Here is a 17,431-nt window from a genome sequence, read left to right as displayed (position 1 = left end):
TCTCCCCTCACCACATAGCCCATTGAGATCGACTGCATCGATTGAGACAGAAGGCAAAATATCTTCTGATTGAGAGGGATGGATGGTAGTTGGCACGTGCATCTCATGCAAATGGATGAACGACAGGGATGATCCGCCAGGTCCAGTCCAGAATCTTTGTCATTGGATGGAGAACCATGTGGCAAGGACAAAGAAGAGGAGATGGGATGATCGAGGCAATTGATATTCGAAGGAGGATCAACAGCTGAGATCAAAGATGGGGCTGAAAAATTTGACACCTATCCCTGCACGTGTCCTCTATCAACACCATGCATCGAAGTCGGAGTTCCACCGGAGTACCCTACTAACTGTGCTCCTCCACCTTCGCTCCTTACTACCAGTAAGAAACCACCATGGAATTCAATCGCCGCCAGTTGCAAGGAACCGCCATGGGGTTTGGTCGCCACTAGAATTTCTGGTTCAGGCCAAACAGAGATAGACAAATAATCCACACCCACTACTACAGAAATGCTGGAGATGGTTGGTTGAATCCTCCGTTGGCGAATTTGAATTCTTGCTAAGCGAAGTTCCCTTACAGCTTCTGTCACCAGATCAAATTGAATGACCTCTCCGATGCAGGACCCCACTAACAGAATTAGAGATTCCAGAGCTCAAGGGGGATTCCTCTGAAGCGGTACTAGGCATCCACCGAGCCAAAGAATGAGAAGTCCTCCCATTTACAAATGGAGATCACTGGGCCAAACTAGGCCATGGCTCCCACCGAGAGAATGGGATCCAGGCTAGCCTCTGGTTTGAGGTTGAGCAGGACTTCTGAATCTCCCATTGACTCAAGGCCGAAGTTACCTTCTGGAAGCTTGCAAGTTGCCACCAGTCACTCATTGATGTCAACCAAAGAAGCCCCTTTCCAGCAAAGGATGACCAAACTATAAGTGTACGATATAGAGGCCTCAGAGATGATGGATCCATCCACTATAACTTTCAGCCCGAAGGAGTGATGACCTTCTGAATCTAAGGGGGTAGACAGCATGTGGGAGGAGCGAGGGGATTCTAGGGTTCCCAGGACATGCTCGGCCAGGCGATTGCTCACCATCTCAACGATCACCCGTCGATCCTCTAGTATTCAGACCCGGTACCTAGAGAGGTCATCTGATATTAACATGGGGAAATTGGCAGATCTGGAAGTTGGGAGCCTCTTCTTAATAACTGCCTTCTTTTTGTTCGAGACAAGAGTCCAAGTGTCAAACCATCTTCTTTCGATGTCTCCAAACTAGCCAAATCTGCAGGAGCTTTCCCCAGGATACCACGATGGTCTCCATTGAAATGGCCTCCAAGACTTCTCTCTTTGGCTCAGAACAGATGTTCCTAGTGATGGATTTCAGTGACTGTTTGAGCTTTGGATTTGATAGCATCTCGGTTTTCTCTAGATCTTCGCTCTTCTATGCTTCGTCGAGAGGAATCCCTAGCTTGAAATCTAAGGACATTCCTTCCCCTTTGCTCAATGTCTCTACCATTAGCACCTTTTTCATTTCTTCTTCTCTCCTTTGTTGATTTCTCTTCTGCTACCACCTGCCGCTGGATAGGGCATGTACTCCATGTTCCATTGCCCTCCCCTTTCTACCCTCCAATCAACCACCACCGTTCCTTTACCGTAGGACAAGGTTATGATGATGATTTTATTGTTTTAGATATTTGCAATGATGTTTTGGCAAAACCAACTTTTAATCTCATCAAATCTAACAGAGGCACTATCCTTGTCCAATTTACTACAATAACTCATAGCAAGCACTTTTTTTCTTTTCTTTTACTTTCTTTTGGTTAAAAGAACATAGAACCAACAATAAGAAAAGTAGAAACTGGTTCTCTTTTGTAATCAAATTCCAACAGTTCGTATATAATGAATTTGAAACCATATACTTACTTCGGCAACAACATTGTACCAAAATGATGCCATTCTCTGAGGGCTCTTTAAGCTTCCAATGATTTCAGAGAGCCGAACAACAAAGCTTTCTGGGGGTGCGCCATGTATATCTCTTGGCAAATACATCGTTGTAGGGATTGTTGAACAAGATCCATTCTCCATTTTGGGAATATGTTCCTCTGCGAATATCTTGCAAATATTACAATGAAAGTGAAAGATCACCAAGGGATGGTGTAGAAAGTTAGGGAGAAAAATCCACCCATGGCAAAGTAATAATTTCCTTGAATCACTAAGTGTACCTCTACATGCATCAAATAAAGAATGGATCAAAGAAAGGACTTCCTCATTGTCATCAGGCTCAGGAACCGGTTTCTCTTCCTTTTCACGAAGCACCAATGACTTCACTGCAGAAAAACTTAAGCCTGACCTCTCTTTGACAGGTGAAGAACCTCTGGTTGAAGCCAGAAGATCTTTTAGAGACTTAAACTTCTTCCCGGCCCTATAGCAATAGTAGTCAAATGATTAATGAAAAAGCATTATATGGATAGAGTTGAACATGAACAGGATCAGGAACATAAGAACAAGTAATAGAATACTTAAAAGAAAAACTTAACAATGTAGAACACTAAGGGTCCGTTTGGCACACATCATACATCTACGTCCATAGCATCATTTGGATATGACTATTATATGATTACAGTTGTGATGACACTTGCTATATTGTGTTTGCTATCTACAATATCTATCAGCACAACCTTGTGTTGATAGTGCACAATGTCTAATGGTGATTACTTTCTCAAATCACTACTTGTGTAAGAGCCTGGTGCAATTTTTTTGTTATGCTCCAACATAGTTGAGTATGATTTAATGGTTCGGATCTTCTCATAACCATGAGAAGTGTACAATCTTTCAAGTGCATGGATATCAACCATTATACTCCACCAACCATGTAATACCTTTCCTTGTAAAATTGGAAATTCCACCAACTTAATGAGTTAACACGCACATGTGGAATGTGCTACCATTAACTTTGGAAAATGACTTATTTCATGGATCCACACCGTCCATCGGGTGCACTGCGCTATGTTTTGCCTTGATCCCAAAACTTGAACTGAACAAACTCGTGTGGGTCCTAAAAACAACTAATGGTAGGTGTCCCTTTCTCAATATTTCCATTAGCATGGGGATGAGTTTCAGGCTCCACAATGAACACGAGGGGATGCACCTTAAGGAAAGTGTGGATCTCATGCATGTTTCCTCCCTCCACATGGCTAGAATAGCACTATTTTGCTAAAATTGTTGTGGATGTCATATTAAACACCAAACCGAAAATATATAATTTGAATTAGCATTATTATATGCTCACGATGCAATCATGTGCACCAAACAGGGCTAATGCTTCACGAGGAATTATGGTTCACAACGGCCTCATAAAGCAATGCTTCATGAGGAACTATAGCAATCGTATTGTGTTAGTGACATAATTTGAAATATCATGTGTTACGACTCAGCATCATACAACCTGTATGGTTTCAGTTCGGAACTAGTGCAATCTGGACCCCCCGCCAATGGATGAAAATACTATGCAACAAGCGAGCAAGCAAAGGGCAAAAAATCTTAATCAGCAAACTTTTCTTTGGTTAAGATGTAGGCCACAAGGAGATTTGGCAAGTTATGTGAAAATTGTAGCATGCAGAGGAAGAGAAGGAAAATGAATAAAGAACATTTTTGTCCCAAAAAATCTTAATCAGCAAACTTACTCAAGAGCCACTGCCAACTGTTTGATAATGGATGTTGGAGGAACAGAAACCACATTGGAAGCAATTGAAGCATCCTCTACTCCAATGGAGCCCTGCTCCAAACCCTGGAAAAGTATGGATGCCAGTTTTCAAAAGCAGGTACAATGAAAACTTTATCAGAAATGTTCACTGCAACCTGATAAAAAGTAGGATGCATGTCAGCATATTTAGAAATCCTTAAGTTGCCTTCGAAATTTCACATCCTACAGGGAGAAACCAGCAAACTGACAAGGGTGCTACTGATGTCCCAGTGCATGGCCCATGCAAATCATGGAATTTGAACAAAGGCATTTCAGAAAATTCTGAATCCAAAGCGGCCTCAAAGTCCATGAAGTCTTTTAGATCCACCATAAACTAGCCAGTGATGATAAAGAGTAACAAGTCAGCCAAAGAGTGTGTGGATAGCAGTTTGTCATTGAACTCCGGTCTGCATTGTTAGTGGTAAAACACTCATGGAGAGGTTACCACCTGGATGAAACAATTTAACATAACCTCAACACAATGAACTAGTAAAAGAAGTCTAAGGACCTGACCCTGTTTCGTTTTCCAATTTCCTATGAAATGCAAAGTAAATGAGCTGTCATTATAATTTTCAGATGTCTGTTTAAACATGAATTATGGCTCGTAAAACGAAAGTCAAGTACACTTGTAAAGGAAGTAGGTAAAGTAAATTGTAATCATTATTACATTTTCACATTATAAAAACTACCACTTACGATTTATGGGTGAAACAAACAATCTAGCAAAATCATCATTGCAGTCAAATGCAAGTGATGTCCCCACACAATTACAAAAGTAAATAATCATTACCCATTTATAGTCATTTACCGTTGTAATTGGAAAACCAAACAGGCCCTAAAAGAAAACTAGCCTTTGCAATTGCACCAGCTGTGCCCTTTCTCATGTACATTTCTTCAGGTTGAGGCTTTCTATCAATATAATACTAATGAAAGAGTCCATGAATAAACCCATAGTTCAGCTTGGACCTGGTCCGATCTCAAGATTTCATTTTATGTGCTAAAACATGAACATAGATTTAGGATTTCTTTTCTTTCTCTTTACACATTTATTGGTACAGACTTAACTGTCAGGCACACTCCACAACATGAAGCTTTGAATTTAATTGATAGGAAATGATATAGCAACTTTACTGTATTAAATTTCTAGGGAACTAAAGAAGAAGATAAGACCATTCTATCTAAATTGATAACAAAACTATTAGTTGATAGAAAAATAATAAGAATAAATTTGTCAAATTTTTTTAAAGATCTTTACGACTGGGGATACCCATGTTTCCACTGTAAATTTTGGTATGGCATTGAAGTAGAAAATTTTCATAAATGCATAACAATTACTCATATTGTCCCAAGTTCTCTTAACAGATTGTCAAAGCTTTAGAACACGTCTAAAACTAATTCTACATAATTTGTTAAAATAGAATATCAGTTAAGAAAATTAATAGAAAGTTCTAATTTTGGAGATTCAATAATCAAGCAAGATACAGTAATTAACACGGAACACAATAAATCCAATCAGTTGTCAACAAAAAAAGTTCTATCATCATCATCATCATCTAAGCCTTATCCCCACTAATTTGGGGTTCACTACATGAATCCAATTTTGCAATTCCAATCAACAATTGGTCCTCTGGTCTTTTCTTACTACCTCCACCCACGTCCTTATGGGCCTTTCCCTTGCCCTTCTAAAGACTTCAACTTGAACCAACTCCCCATAACTTGTGCAGTTCTTGGACTCCGTTGAACATGGCCAAACCAAATTAGCTTACTTTCCCTCATCTTATTACCTATTGGTGCTACTCCTAAGTTCCCTCAAATGCATCATGTCTGGATCCCATCCTACCTCATCTTGCCACTCATCCATCTCAACAACCTCGTTTCAGCTAAGCTTATCCTATGAGCATGTTTTTCCTCAACTACCCAAAATTCTGGCCCATAAAGCATGGTTGGTCTTATAGTTATCCTATCAAATTTTACCTTCAGTTTGATTGGTACGTGATGATCACATAAAACTCCATAAGCACATCACCACCTTGTTCCACCCATCTTGAATTCTATGACCAAACATCCCTCTCAATATCTCCCTCTCAAGAATTATCGACCCAAGATATTGAAAATGGTCCCTTTAGGGTACTTGGTCAGCAATCTTAACTAATTCTTCGTTTCCACTCATATTGTTGCTAAAATTGCACTGTATGTACTCTGTTTTAGTTTTACTAATTTTAAAACATTTAGAACTCACTGATTTTAATCAACCTATGTAATTAATTGTTACATAGCGCCTGTGGTAGTTTCATACTCTCATTGCCCGTCCCAAGCCCAGATAAAGGGGGTTGCAACAGGTTGGCAGTCAGCATGAAACTTCTACCACAACTTTTGTCTCGAATCTTGACAATATGAGAAGGCCCAAAAGGATCTGGGTGGAGGTAGTCACGAAAAATTTTAGGAATTAAAGTTTAACAGAGGATATGGTCTGTGATAGTGGAATGGCATAACAAGATTCATGTAGCTAGTCCCAATTAGTTGGTAAAAATCTTTTGATGATGATGATGACGGGATTCTAAGGCACCACTCCATAGTTTTAGCTTTGTGTTTACACCCTCCCATGTCCCGTTATGTCATCTGCCAATGAAATATAAGAGAGGGCTCTATGCTTCTGAAATTCAAGAACGGAAGCAGCCAAAGGAATATAAGATTATTTATTTATTTATTTGGGGGGGGGGGGGGGGTCGCGCATGGACAGGTTTACACTTGATTGTAATCAACCTGTGTAATAATCATACATGGCAACCACAGGAGTTTTGTGCCCTCATTGCTGGTCCCAAGCCCAGATAAACGAGGGTTGTGTCGGGTTGGCAGCCAGCATCAAACTTATGCCATAACTTCCGTCACAAATCCTAAAAATATAATAAACTTGGACAGGTTTGATGGGGTATTCAAGGGTTAAGTTTGGTGTATGGCTTCTCATTTTATCAAGAGAGATCCAATGCGCTACATCACAAATACGCAGCTGATGATGCACTGTCATGATGTGAGCATGAGTTTTACAAGTTTTTACTCTGTAAAAGTGGATCCCGTGTTTTAGTGACCCATACCATTTATATGATGCACCAAACATTCAACTTCTACTACTAAAACAGATCCGATACATTTCCTATCCTTCTATAATGAAACTTAATCATTTTTATCCAGTTATACAACCCAAAGATTTGATCTCCAATTCTAAAATATACCCCAAACATTTTTCATCTGCTTAAAGCAAATCCCATGTGTTTCTTAACCATGTTTATAACAAATCCCAAATGCTTCTATTCAGCTTCACATAAATTTCCTGTATGTTTCCTCTATCATTTCAGAAAGCATTTACAGTTGAAGAATACTCTTTCGAGACTTTGGCATCATTTTCTGGTTTTATAGTCAGGGAATAATGCGTTTACAGCTTTAGCACAGAAAGTTATTAGAAGGAAGTACTATAAAAAACACTCATTGTGTTACTGCAATTATGCACATAACATACAGACTAGTGAAAGTATTTGGCAATTTCTATATGCATTTTTGTTCACTTCTTTGCCCTGATTAAAGTCAGCAAAAAATTGAACTCAGGGATAAAGTGACTGTGACTCAATGTCCTCTCATTTTAGCAAGACATGTAAATATGAAATTTTCAAAGCAAGATTTTTTCTTTTTCTTTTTTTAGCAAGGATATATGTTAATATGAAAGTATCATGTGATGCTACTAGTCATGCATGTGGATGTTTGCTAATTCCCTTGCATATTAGATCCCAGCCCCTCAATACACTTCCACATTTGCCAAACAAGACCCAAACTGACCACATTAGCTCTGCACACTGTAAACCCCTTATGACGAAATCGGCCTAATTTTTAGGCTGAGCATCAACAGGCAAGGTCGACCTGGTGGATAGCTTGGGTGTCCTGCAGAGTGTGCACATGTAACAGCATGTGGGGTGTCAAGAGGCATGTAAAATTAGCAAAATTACATGCATGTGGTTGTAAGTATAGCTGCACAAGTGTGAAGCGAAGCAGCAACAAATTCCAGTGCAGTAGCAGGGAGGGTTCTCTTTCAAAATATAAACAGGTATAAATAGGTACAAAATGGGAGTAAGAACAAGAGTCTGAGGCAGACATTTGAAGTGGGAGCGGCACCTGGTTAGAAGGATCCTGCAACTAAGGTTATAAGTTTCAAGTATGAGAAAAAGGTGGATGGATGTTAAAAAAACAATCGAATTGTTTTTTAATATATTCTTTGTTGAAAATGCAAATCTTTTACCATCACTTGACAAATATTTACCTGGTCCATGTGATTCAGATATTCATCAAGTGCCAAAATATCTGGAGTTAAGCTTTCAGGTCTCTCCTTCTCTTCAAAACCTTTTCTTCCTCTCTTTATGTTCTTCAAGCGATGCTGCCATTCTTGCTTTATCCCCAAGTGTGGAGGTTTCCATCTTGAACGCTTGAATTCATTGTAACACTAGATAAATCATCCAACACATTTGAAATCAATTGTAAGCACAATGAAAACGACCATATGTAGAGATAATGTGGTTGCTTCATAAACAAAGAAATTTGCTAATAAAAAGAGAGATTACATTTCAACAGGCAAAGAGGAACTAAAGTGAGATATAAGAATTAGAGAAAACAGAAAAGGTAATGCCCTAAGTAGGTGAGTGATGCAAAGGCTTCAAATATAAAGTCTACAAATTGTCCAAAAACAATAACTAAAATAGGAAAAAATGATAAACTGCTATGGGTGCTTCCTACCAGATTATACCAGTAGCATAGGAGGAGGGACTTCACTAGCAGGAATTTTCTGCTTGGGCACTGCTGCCTATTCCTCCTACCACAACCATGTTCCATCAAGACTTTAGTGAGGACTGAGGCATGTGTTTGAAGTTAATTTCTATTCTTTCTCACTCAAAAGGTCTAGCCCTTCTACATATGTTAAGAAAATTATATGAGTTCCTCCAGATGATTCTTTGACCCCCACTGAGGAAATAAGCCAACAGGAATGACTGATTAACAACCCAAAATTCTTGTGTTCTTTCACCATGGTCACAGAACACCTAAACCCTAGATTTCACCAGTGTTCATTTTCTAACTTTTGAATTGTTAACCACAAAGCCAATAGAACTTCAGATCTAATAAAAGGATCTCCGATTGTAGCCTGGAGTTCCACTGAAGCACCCCCTTGTTTGTTTGACAAAATGTTGATGTCAAACATTTCATCACTCTTACATCTAATGCAATCGTCTCGGTTCAGCCTCTGTACCATTTCATAGATCTTCTATCAGGATCTCTGGCCTTTTTTCAATTCTTTTAAGGCATCCAAATGTGAGTTTTGAAGTCATTTGAAATCGTCGCATTAAAAAGTTGAAGAACCAAGTTCTGGGGCTTCCATCATGATGCAAATCCAAGAGATTTAAGGTCTGAAATAACCACAAGAATGACACATTCTTAGCCAAAAAGAATACGTAAGTAACCTTATTTGATAAGACATAAGTTGACGAAGTTTTGTGGTTTACCCTAAACCTTGTTTATTTCAATTCCACCTTTCAGGAATTTTTTTGAAGCATTACCTTTCTAGAGTTTTTTCTTTTTCTTTATTCGTTTTTTTTTTTTTTCCTGAAATCAGATAATGCTATGATCTAGGACAGAGAACAGTCATAATAGGGTAACTCCGGTGTTAATCAAAGGGAAGAAAGTAGGTTTGAAAGATGAGAAGTATTGCTCCAAAATCAATTTAATAACAAAAAGAAAACAAACAATTAGAGAGCATGATAGTCAAATACTTAGTTGTAGGAACCTTCGACCCAAGGGTGTCGCTCCCATCCCCACTTCGGATTCATGTTTGCACTCCTGCTTGCTAGGCATTAATACTTGTTGACATCAATGCTTCCTACTCTAGCCTAGGAATCCTTTTCTACTTACCCTCACACTTTACTCAATCATGTTGACATAATTGGGCCATATCCCTCTGGGCCATGGGCCAATCTCTTTACTTGGCCCTGTCTTGGGCCACTGGCCTCTTATTTTCCTCTTATTAGTTTTCTTTTATTTTTGTTCCTTTTTTGCCCTTTTCTGTAATGGTAGTTTATGTAATTTTGCCATTCACTTAATATATATAAAGAGAGAGGGGTGGGCATCCAAGTCTCTCTAAGTTTCTTTTCTTCCCAAGTTCTTTCATCCCTCTAAAATGGTATCAAAGCAAGGTCTCTAGGGTGTCTTATCTCTTGATCTCTTCCCCTTCTCTTCTAATCTCTTCTATGCTTTCTTTTCATATAATCTCTCTTGGTTTGAGAGTCTTAACCTTTTAATCACTTATTGTATGTGATTTGTGAGATGTGGTCCTATGGCTATGGTCTCTTGGAGATCTTATTAAAGTTTTTACTAGAAACTTTGATTGATCTAGTCTTTGACAATTTAAGGTTGTTTACCATAAACAACAATAGGGTTTTGCTGGAAATTCTGGACTGATTTGTTCCCTTTGGTTGAATCAAAAACAATAATAAGGGTTGGTCATTATCATTTAGACAATTTTTTGGGTTTCTTCCAGATTTACGAGAATCTCCCAATGGTAAACCCAGATTCGTTCTCTTTTAGTAATTCAACCATAAGCTCCCTTTTTTAGTTTCTTGGTGATCTTTTTTATTTGAATATTCCTTCTTTGAAATTTATTGCCGTTTGAATATTCCTTTTGGTTCTTGAGTATTTCTTCTAGGTTTCTTGGTGATTTGTTGATTTGAATAGATCACAAAGGAAAATTAGAATGGAGAAATCCTGCCCCCATTGTCCTGTTGTCTTGGAAGTGAAGGAAGATTATTGGGGTCCACATCCATTTCAATTTAAAGTCATGAGGCTTGAGGTTGTGGGGTTTACTCGGCTAGTGATGGAATGGTCGAGATCTTTTTAGGTGGAAAAGTGGGCAGCCATAGACTCTTTTCAGAAACTTAAAAGGTCTTAAAGAAAGAAAGAAAAAATAACTATGAATAAAAGATCATTTCAGGAAGAGAAATAGAGAAGGTGAAAGATAATATTCTCCAAAACATCCAAAAGCTTGACATTAAAGAGGAGGGAGGGATGTTCTCTAAGGAGTAAAAGAATTGGCAGTCCCAATTCATTCTGGATTATAAAAATAAACTCAAGCAAGAGGAAATCAAATGGAGACAACAATCTAGGGTGGTTTACCTTAAGGGAACAGCAATACAAAATTCTTTCACGAGGATTTTAGCCTGTTGGTGAATAGAGAAAGGGTTGAGGAGAAGAGTTAGTTACGTGAATCTATTGAAAATTTCCATTGCAAGCTGCTCGACAAGGAGTGGATCTGCCCAAAGCTAGATAATCTGTTGTTTAATCCGACATCAAGTGAGGATGCAGACAGTTTAGAGAAGCCAATCGATAAGTCCAAATTTAGAGATGCCATTTCACCTCTAGGAAGGGAAAAGGCCCTGGGTCCAGACAGGGATCGCATCGCATTTTATCAGGCATTTTGGGAGAAGTGAAGGACGACTTGATGGCATTCATTTCGAAGTTTAGTGATAGTAGTGATAGAGGTCGACTTTCTGCAAAATTGGGGACAACTTTACCATTCTCAATCTGAAAAAAGAAGGGGCAAAAAGCCTACAGGACTACAAGCCTATTCGTTTTGATTTGGGTTCCTCACAAGACTAGCTAAAGCTCTAGCATTACGGTTCCAAAAAGTGTTGGGAAACAGCATCTCTTACGCATAGGGAGATTTCATTTATGGCAAACAAAATCTTGATGCAGCTTTGATAGCATGTGTATTGACTCACATCACAAGGCGGAAAGGTAATCATATATAAGTTTAAAATGGAGAAAGATTACGATCATGTGGATTAAGAATTCTTAGAATATATGTTGGATAGGTTGGGTTGTGGGGAGAAATGGAGGAAGTGAATCCAAGAGTGCACCAAGTTGGCTAAGTTTCCATTTTTTATGAATGGTCGCCCAAAGGTTTCTTCAAGGCATCAAGAGGTCTTCAACAATGTGATCCACCATCTCCATTCTTGTTTGTGGTTGTGGTGGAGGCCTTAGGTTGTAGGTCTTGTTAATGGGTTTAAAGCATAGTATGCGAAAACGATTACCTACGATAATAGTGGGAGCCGTTACGTGATACAGGGTTGTAATGACCATTCTGAAAAAAGAAGGGCCCATGATGGCCCTATAACGGCAAACCAATAAATTTTCTTCATCTGGAAAAAGAAAAGAAAAAAAAATACGCACACACACACACACACACACACACACACACACACACACACACACACACACACATTGATTGCGACAAGGCTATAACAGCCATTATGGCCTGCATCATAACGGCCATAAGGTACGGCTACCGTTACCGCTATTGAATACCTTGGTCTAAAGTGGAAATGCACCATTTCAAATATCGCACCTACAATTTGCCAATAATACTCTTCAATTTTGTCGTACGGAGGTTGAGCAAGTGGACAACTTGAGGAAAATTATTAGGAGTTTCGAAGCTTTCTTGAGTTTGAAGATTTATATTAGGCTCTTGGCCAAGTGGAAGATTTGGCAAGGGTTTTTTATTGTAAAGCCCATTCTCTTCCTTCTACGTATTTGGGTCTTCCATTATGTGTTGACAAGCTCGCAAAGCATTTGTTGGATAAGATGAATGAAAGAATCAAAAGGTAGCTGTCAAGATTAGGCACCTCTCATTAGGAGGAAGAATAACTTCATTAAGGCAATAATGTCTAATGCCATTGTGTTTCATATTCTTGTTTAATTGTCTGGCTTGGTTTTGACAAGATAGGAAAGAATCAAGCATGAGTTATTACGGAAAGGAGCAAAAGATAGGTATAAATTCCATCTCTTACAATGGAACAAAGTGTGGAAGCTGATTAGCAAAGGAGAAGCGGGTATTAGAGAGCTAAAATCAATGAATTTGGCCCCCTCCAGTAAGTGGTTGTGGAGGTTTGGGCTAGAAGAGTGGGCTATGGAAGGAAGTAACCATTAACAAATATGAAGCCAAGGATGGTTTAGCATAGAGCATGGACGATACAGAAAGCATAGTGAGGGTGGTTGGAGGCTTCAAGGAAGGTATTGGCTCATCTCGGTGATGATTGGGCACGTCTATAATTCCCTAAATTCAACATTGAAGATTCGAGTAGTTGGATCTATCACACCGAACGGTTGTTCAACTAAAACCAAATTCAAACAATCAAGGGGTAACATTGGCATCATTTCATCTTGAGAATAAAGCAATCCACAAGTACCAATGGTTGGTCAAAATAAAGGGAATGCTCCCATGGAATGATTATACAAACACCATGCATCAAATTCTGCCAAAATGATTTTGTTGACTTCATAGGTGCTTTGACGAAGCATAACTAAAGCAAAGATATTCAAGATTATCAAAGACAATTTGAGAAGCTAGCCAATTGAACTGTGATCATTGTTTTAAATATCAACGATATCGGCCGATGTATCCCACGATATATCTTGTATCCCACATGTGAGATACGAAATCCACAAGTAGTGTGATATGTTTCAAATATTCGATCCGACGAGCATTTTCGATTTCGATCCTTTTTTTTCTATAAATCATGTTAAATTAGTGTCAAATTGTTACAAATCCATGGTTTTTCATGTTTTGCATGAAAAATCATGGATAAAATTTCAAGATTTTGAGGAGATGGGCCGAGTGGCGGAAAATTGAAAAAAAATCAAATTTTCCCACTTTCTTGCAAATCGGTTGCAATTCTTATGTCCAAACATAAAATCAAACACGTACATAACTTGATCTAGTGATTCTTCTTTTGCTTTTGAATATATTGCTTGTGTTTCCACACATCTTCTTACATTTATAAATTATATAAATAGACTTCGAATATACTTGCATCAATTTAGTTAGACAACGCATAAATTAGGACCCCATACAAAGAAAACCTATCATGTGCACTTATTTTTTGTAATGTTTTGATATATAATTGTGTGTTGATGTCCTTTTTAACAATCACTGAAGTTTCATTGAAAAATTCGACCAATTTCCCCATGTTTCCAATAACAACGATACATTACGCGATACAACCGATATATCCCATGCGATAACCGATACATATCCGTATCCCAAGGGTGTGATACTTAACGCGATACTGATATTTCGAACACTGACTGTGATTATATTTGAAACATTCTTCATCAACTACTACATTAGCAAGTTAAAGGAGGAAATCGATACATGTTGTAGGAATACTCAGGCCAACGAATAACTAAATGAGTTGCATGGTGCTCAATACTTCTCAAAGATATTGAGGTCCAACTATCATCGAATTCTTGCCTGTCCGGACGACATTCATAAGACTGCCTTCAAAACTCGTGATGAGTGCTATTGAGTTCCTCTGCTGGCCTTCAGTCTCGCCAACGCCTCTTTGACATTTCAAGGAGTCATGAATGAGGTAATTTCGTTCCTTCCTCCAAAAATTCATTCTTGTTTTCTTCGATGATATTCTAATTTATAGCTCATCTTGGGATGATTTCATACTCCATTTGCAGTTTACTTTTGATTGTTTGTGTGAACAAAAGTTATACATAAGAATGCCTCGGTCATACCATCTGCAAAGAGAGTGGTTGTTGATCCCAAGGAAGTTTATAAAAATAGCAACCTAAATCTACCTTACGTAGCAACTCCATGCACACCCTCCAATGTTTATTTATTCAAGTTATTACCATAAATGCCATCCCCCCTTCGACACAAGCTTGTCCCAAGGTTGAATTTGAGGAAATCTCTTTTTGAAGCTTCTATGGGATTTCCCAAGTAGCATCATCTAGCATTGAATTCATTGATTGCACTAATACTTCCATAACTGCTCGATTTCCCCATTTTTACTCTCCAATTGGCAAGACATTTAGAATAACAAGGCAATTCAAGATGAACACAACTTATCATCCTCAGTCTGACAAACAGCCTAAAATTGTGAACAGGTTCCTAGAGACACATCTACATTGTTAGTGATCAAGCCAAGCAACAGATTAAGTGGCTACCCTGGGCCCAAGTGGTGGTATAATACCACTTTCATTCTTCCACAAAAAAATGGTGCCATCTGATGAAAAAAACAAGATGGAGCAACAAGTTGATAAACACAGGACTGAAAGAGGACTTTTGAGGCTGGTGTTATGGTTTTCCTCAGGCCCCAACCATACAAACAATAGTCAGTGGCTAAGCAACAATCACAAAAATTAGCACCCAAATACTACAGACCATACAAGATCATACAGAAGATAAGGGCCATGGATTACAACCTCAAACTACCTCAAGGGAGGAAGATACGTCCCGTGTTTCACATACCATGACTTAAGGACAAAAAGTTAGGTATCATGTTGTGCCAATTGTAGAATTAATGGCCTTCAAAAAAAGTCTGCAAATTAAGTGTTGATTCAGAAGAGATTATGACTGATACAGTCTGGAAATACAAGCTGCCCCCGAAGATCGCTGCTTTCGGTTGGTTGGTTGGAAAGGAGAAAGTGCTGACAGTTGACAACTTGAGGAAAAAAAAAAAGGAATGACGATTACGAATGTCTGTCTCTGCTGCATGGGAAACGTTGAATCTGTAAATCATCTATTCATCCACTGTCCCTTCCTTAATCAGATTTGGTCGACAGTGCTATCTTGGTTCGATTTATCTTGGTCTCTCCCTCAATTGACAGGAAAGCTGTTAAAAGCTTGGCATGGCGTGTCCATCGGAAAGCAAAAAACTATCATTTGGAGAATGGCCCTTATGGCCGTTTGGTGGGCAGTTTGGACGGAAAGAAACGACAGATGTTTCAAGGGAGTTTCTAATTAGGTGGGATCCGTAGTGACCAGAATCCACTATTACATCACTGAATGGGCTGTTTTTAATTTTCATCCTTCAGTGTGTAATCTGTTCTCTGAGGGAAATTAATATCTCGCTATCTTAGTGGGATTTCTCTCTTTTGTTTTCTTTTTCCTAATTTTAATGAAAGTGACTGTTGTCTCTCAAAAAATAATAATAATAATAATAATAATAATAAAAAATAAATAAATGGCCTTCGAAAAAAAAAAAAAAAAAAGAAGAAGAAGAAGAAAGAAAGAAAGAAAGAAAGGGTTGATTATCAGGGACTCCATAATATCCTTCATGTCGGAAGGTAAAAGGGGTAACCAATAATTACGGAAGTATTGGTGAAATGACCAAATCACACTAGTAGAGAAATCCTATCCCAGCTTCAAGAGAGATTTCATCAATTACAACCTCGAGAACAAGATTGTCTGAAGGCAGGAGGAATGTTACAGTAATAATTTTAAGATAAAAATGCATTTTTAGGGTGCATGGACTTGCTAGGATGGTAGATTTAGGCTGTTATATTTAGAGCCTGATTTGGGGATTATGTTTTGGTTTATTATTATTTTCAAGATTTAGTATCCTAGGAAAGTATCCTATTCCATTTTGGACACTGCCAGCGTGGCAGCATAGTAGCCCTTGGATGGTCTTGCTGCTTTTCCAGTAATGAGCATCTTGAATTTCCCAATTACAGTGTGTCAAGGAGGCCGTTCTTCCCTCCAAAGAAAATCCCAACTATTCCTTAACTCCCTTTCTATCTTTCTTTATTTCCAGTATGAAATTCTTTAAGTTCCTCCTCGACACAATATATTTCCAACTGAGAGAAGAAAATAAGGGATAAACAACAGTGATAATAAAAATGGTTCTAAATCATTCCCATGGACATGGCATACAGTGATCCAAGTCGTCCAAATCGTTTGGCCCCATTGTAGATGGCACATAGCCCAATAATCACATTGATTCAACGGTCTTAATCATCCTATTCCACCCATTGAATTTGGACCACTGACCATTAATAGTCAACAATTCGATGGTAAGTATCGTTGTTAAGAACAATTCTTTGCTTCTCCTCCATCCACAATGGCCCCATACATCTGACGGTTCAGATTGAACGATTAACAAGTCACAGCCGCTTTTCAATCCAAACACAAGAACACCAAAACCAATAAATTCGAAGAAAACAATCTAAAATTTTCATCAAAAGTAATAAATTTACAAAAATACCTCATCTGCTCGGCTTTTGTCCGCGACATTGCATTCATGCTCCGAAAGCTTCTTCGGAGCCTTGTGAGAATCTCCCTCGACTTCTGCTTTCAATCAAACGAACAAAAACAGAAGATGAAATCCTCTTGAATTTGAAATTAAACGAATTTGAAACAGATAGAGGTTGAAGATAGGAAAAAGAAAAACCTCGATCGTGCTTCAGATCGGCTTTGATATCTGTAAGGACCTTTTCTGCTCTGGCTGCAGCAGAATGGAAAGCGGTTTTGGCTTTGGATACAAGAGAAGAGGCGGAGGACGACGACACCGGCTCCATAGGACAGAAATGAGCGGAGTTCCGGGTTCGTAGGCGGAGGAGCACGCAAACGAATGACCGAAATGCGAGGCCTGGTGCGAGAGTGAGGGAGAGAAGCTTTTTAATTTAGAAATGAGATGATCGTACATAACGTTGCATGTTAACTTAACATACAACGTTTTCATTTTACCCTGACCTTTCACATATTTGTAACATCCGAGCCGTGCAAAAGGCGGGGTGTATTTTAAAGATTATTTGGGGAAAAAATCAGGATGGTCCGTTCATCGGGCGTGCTACACCGTCAAAATCAATGTACATCCGAT

General features: G+C 38.7%; 1 protein-coding gene across 2 annotated transcripts in view; it reads right to left on the bottom strand.

Annotated features, from left to right (window-relative positions):
* Window positions 1–17,217, bottom strand: part of LOC131240716 (uncharacterized) — a 40,579-nt gene extending 23,362 nt beyond the window's left edge. For both annotated transcript variants that reach the window (XM_058239141.1, XM_058239146.1), the window contains exons 1-6: window positions 17,003–17,217; window positions 16,817–16,899; window positions 8,044–8,223; window positions 3,679–3,782; window positions 2,218–2,417; window positions 1,919–2,097 (exon numbers count right to left, since the gene is read on the bottom strand). In XM_058239141.1, the coding sequence (XP_058095124.1) occupies window positions 1,919–2,097; window positions 2,218–2,417; window positions 3,679–3,782; window positions 8,044–8,223; window positions 16,817–16,899; window positions 17,003–17,129 (873 nt within the window). In that variant the 5' untranslated portion in view covers window positions 17,130–17,217. The remainder of the gene's footprint in view (window positions 1–1,918; window positions 2,098–2,217; window positions 2,418–3,678; window positions 3,783–8,043; window positions 8,224–16,816; window positions 16,900–17,002) is intronic.
* Between the last annotated feature and the right edge of the window lie 214 nt (window positions 17,218–17,431).

Source organism: Magnolia sinica, chromosome 1, assembly GCF_029962835.1.
Source record: "Magnolia sinica isolate HGM2019 chromosome 1, MsV1, whole genome shotgun sequence".
Taxonomy (NCBI): Eukaryota; Viridiplantae; Streptophyta; class Magnoliopsida; order Magnoliales; family Magnoliaceae; genus Magnolia; species Magnolia sinica.
Note: the sequence above shows the minus strand (reverse complement) of the source record. Positions and strands in the feature narration are given on the sequence as shown.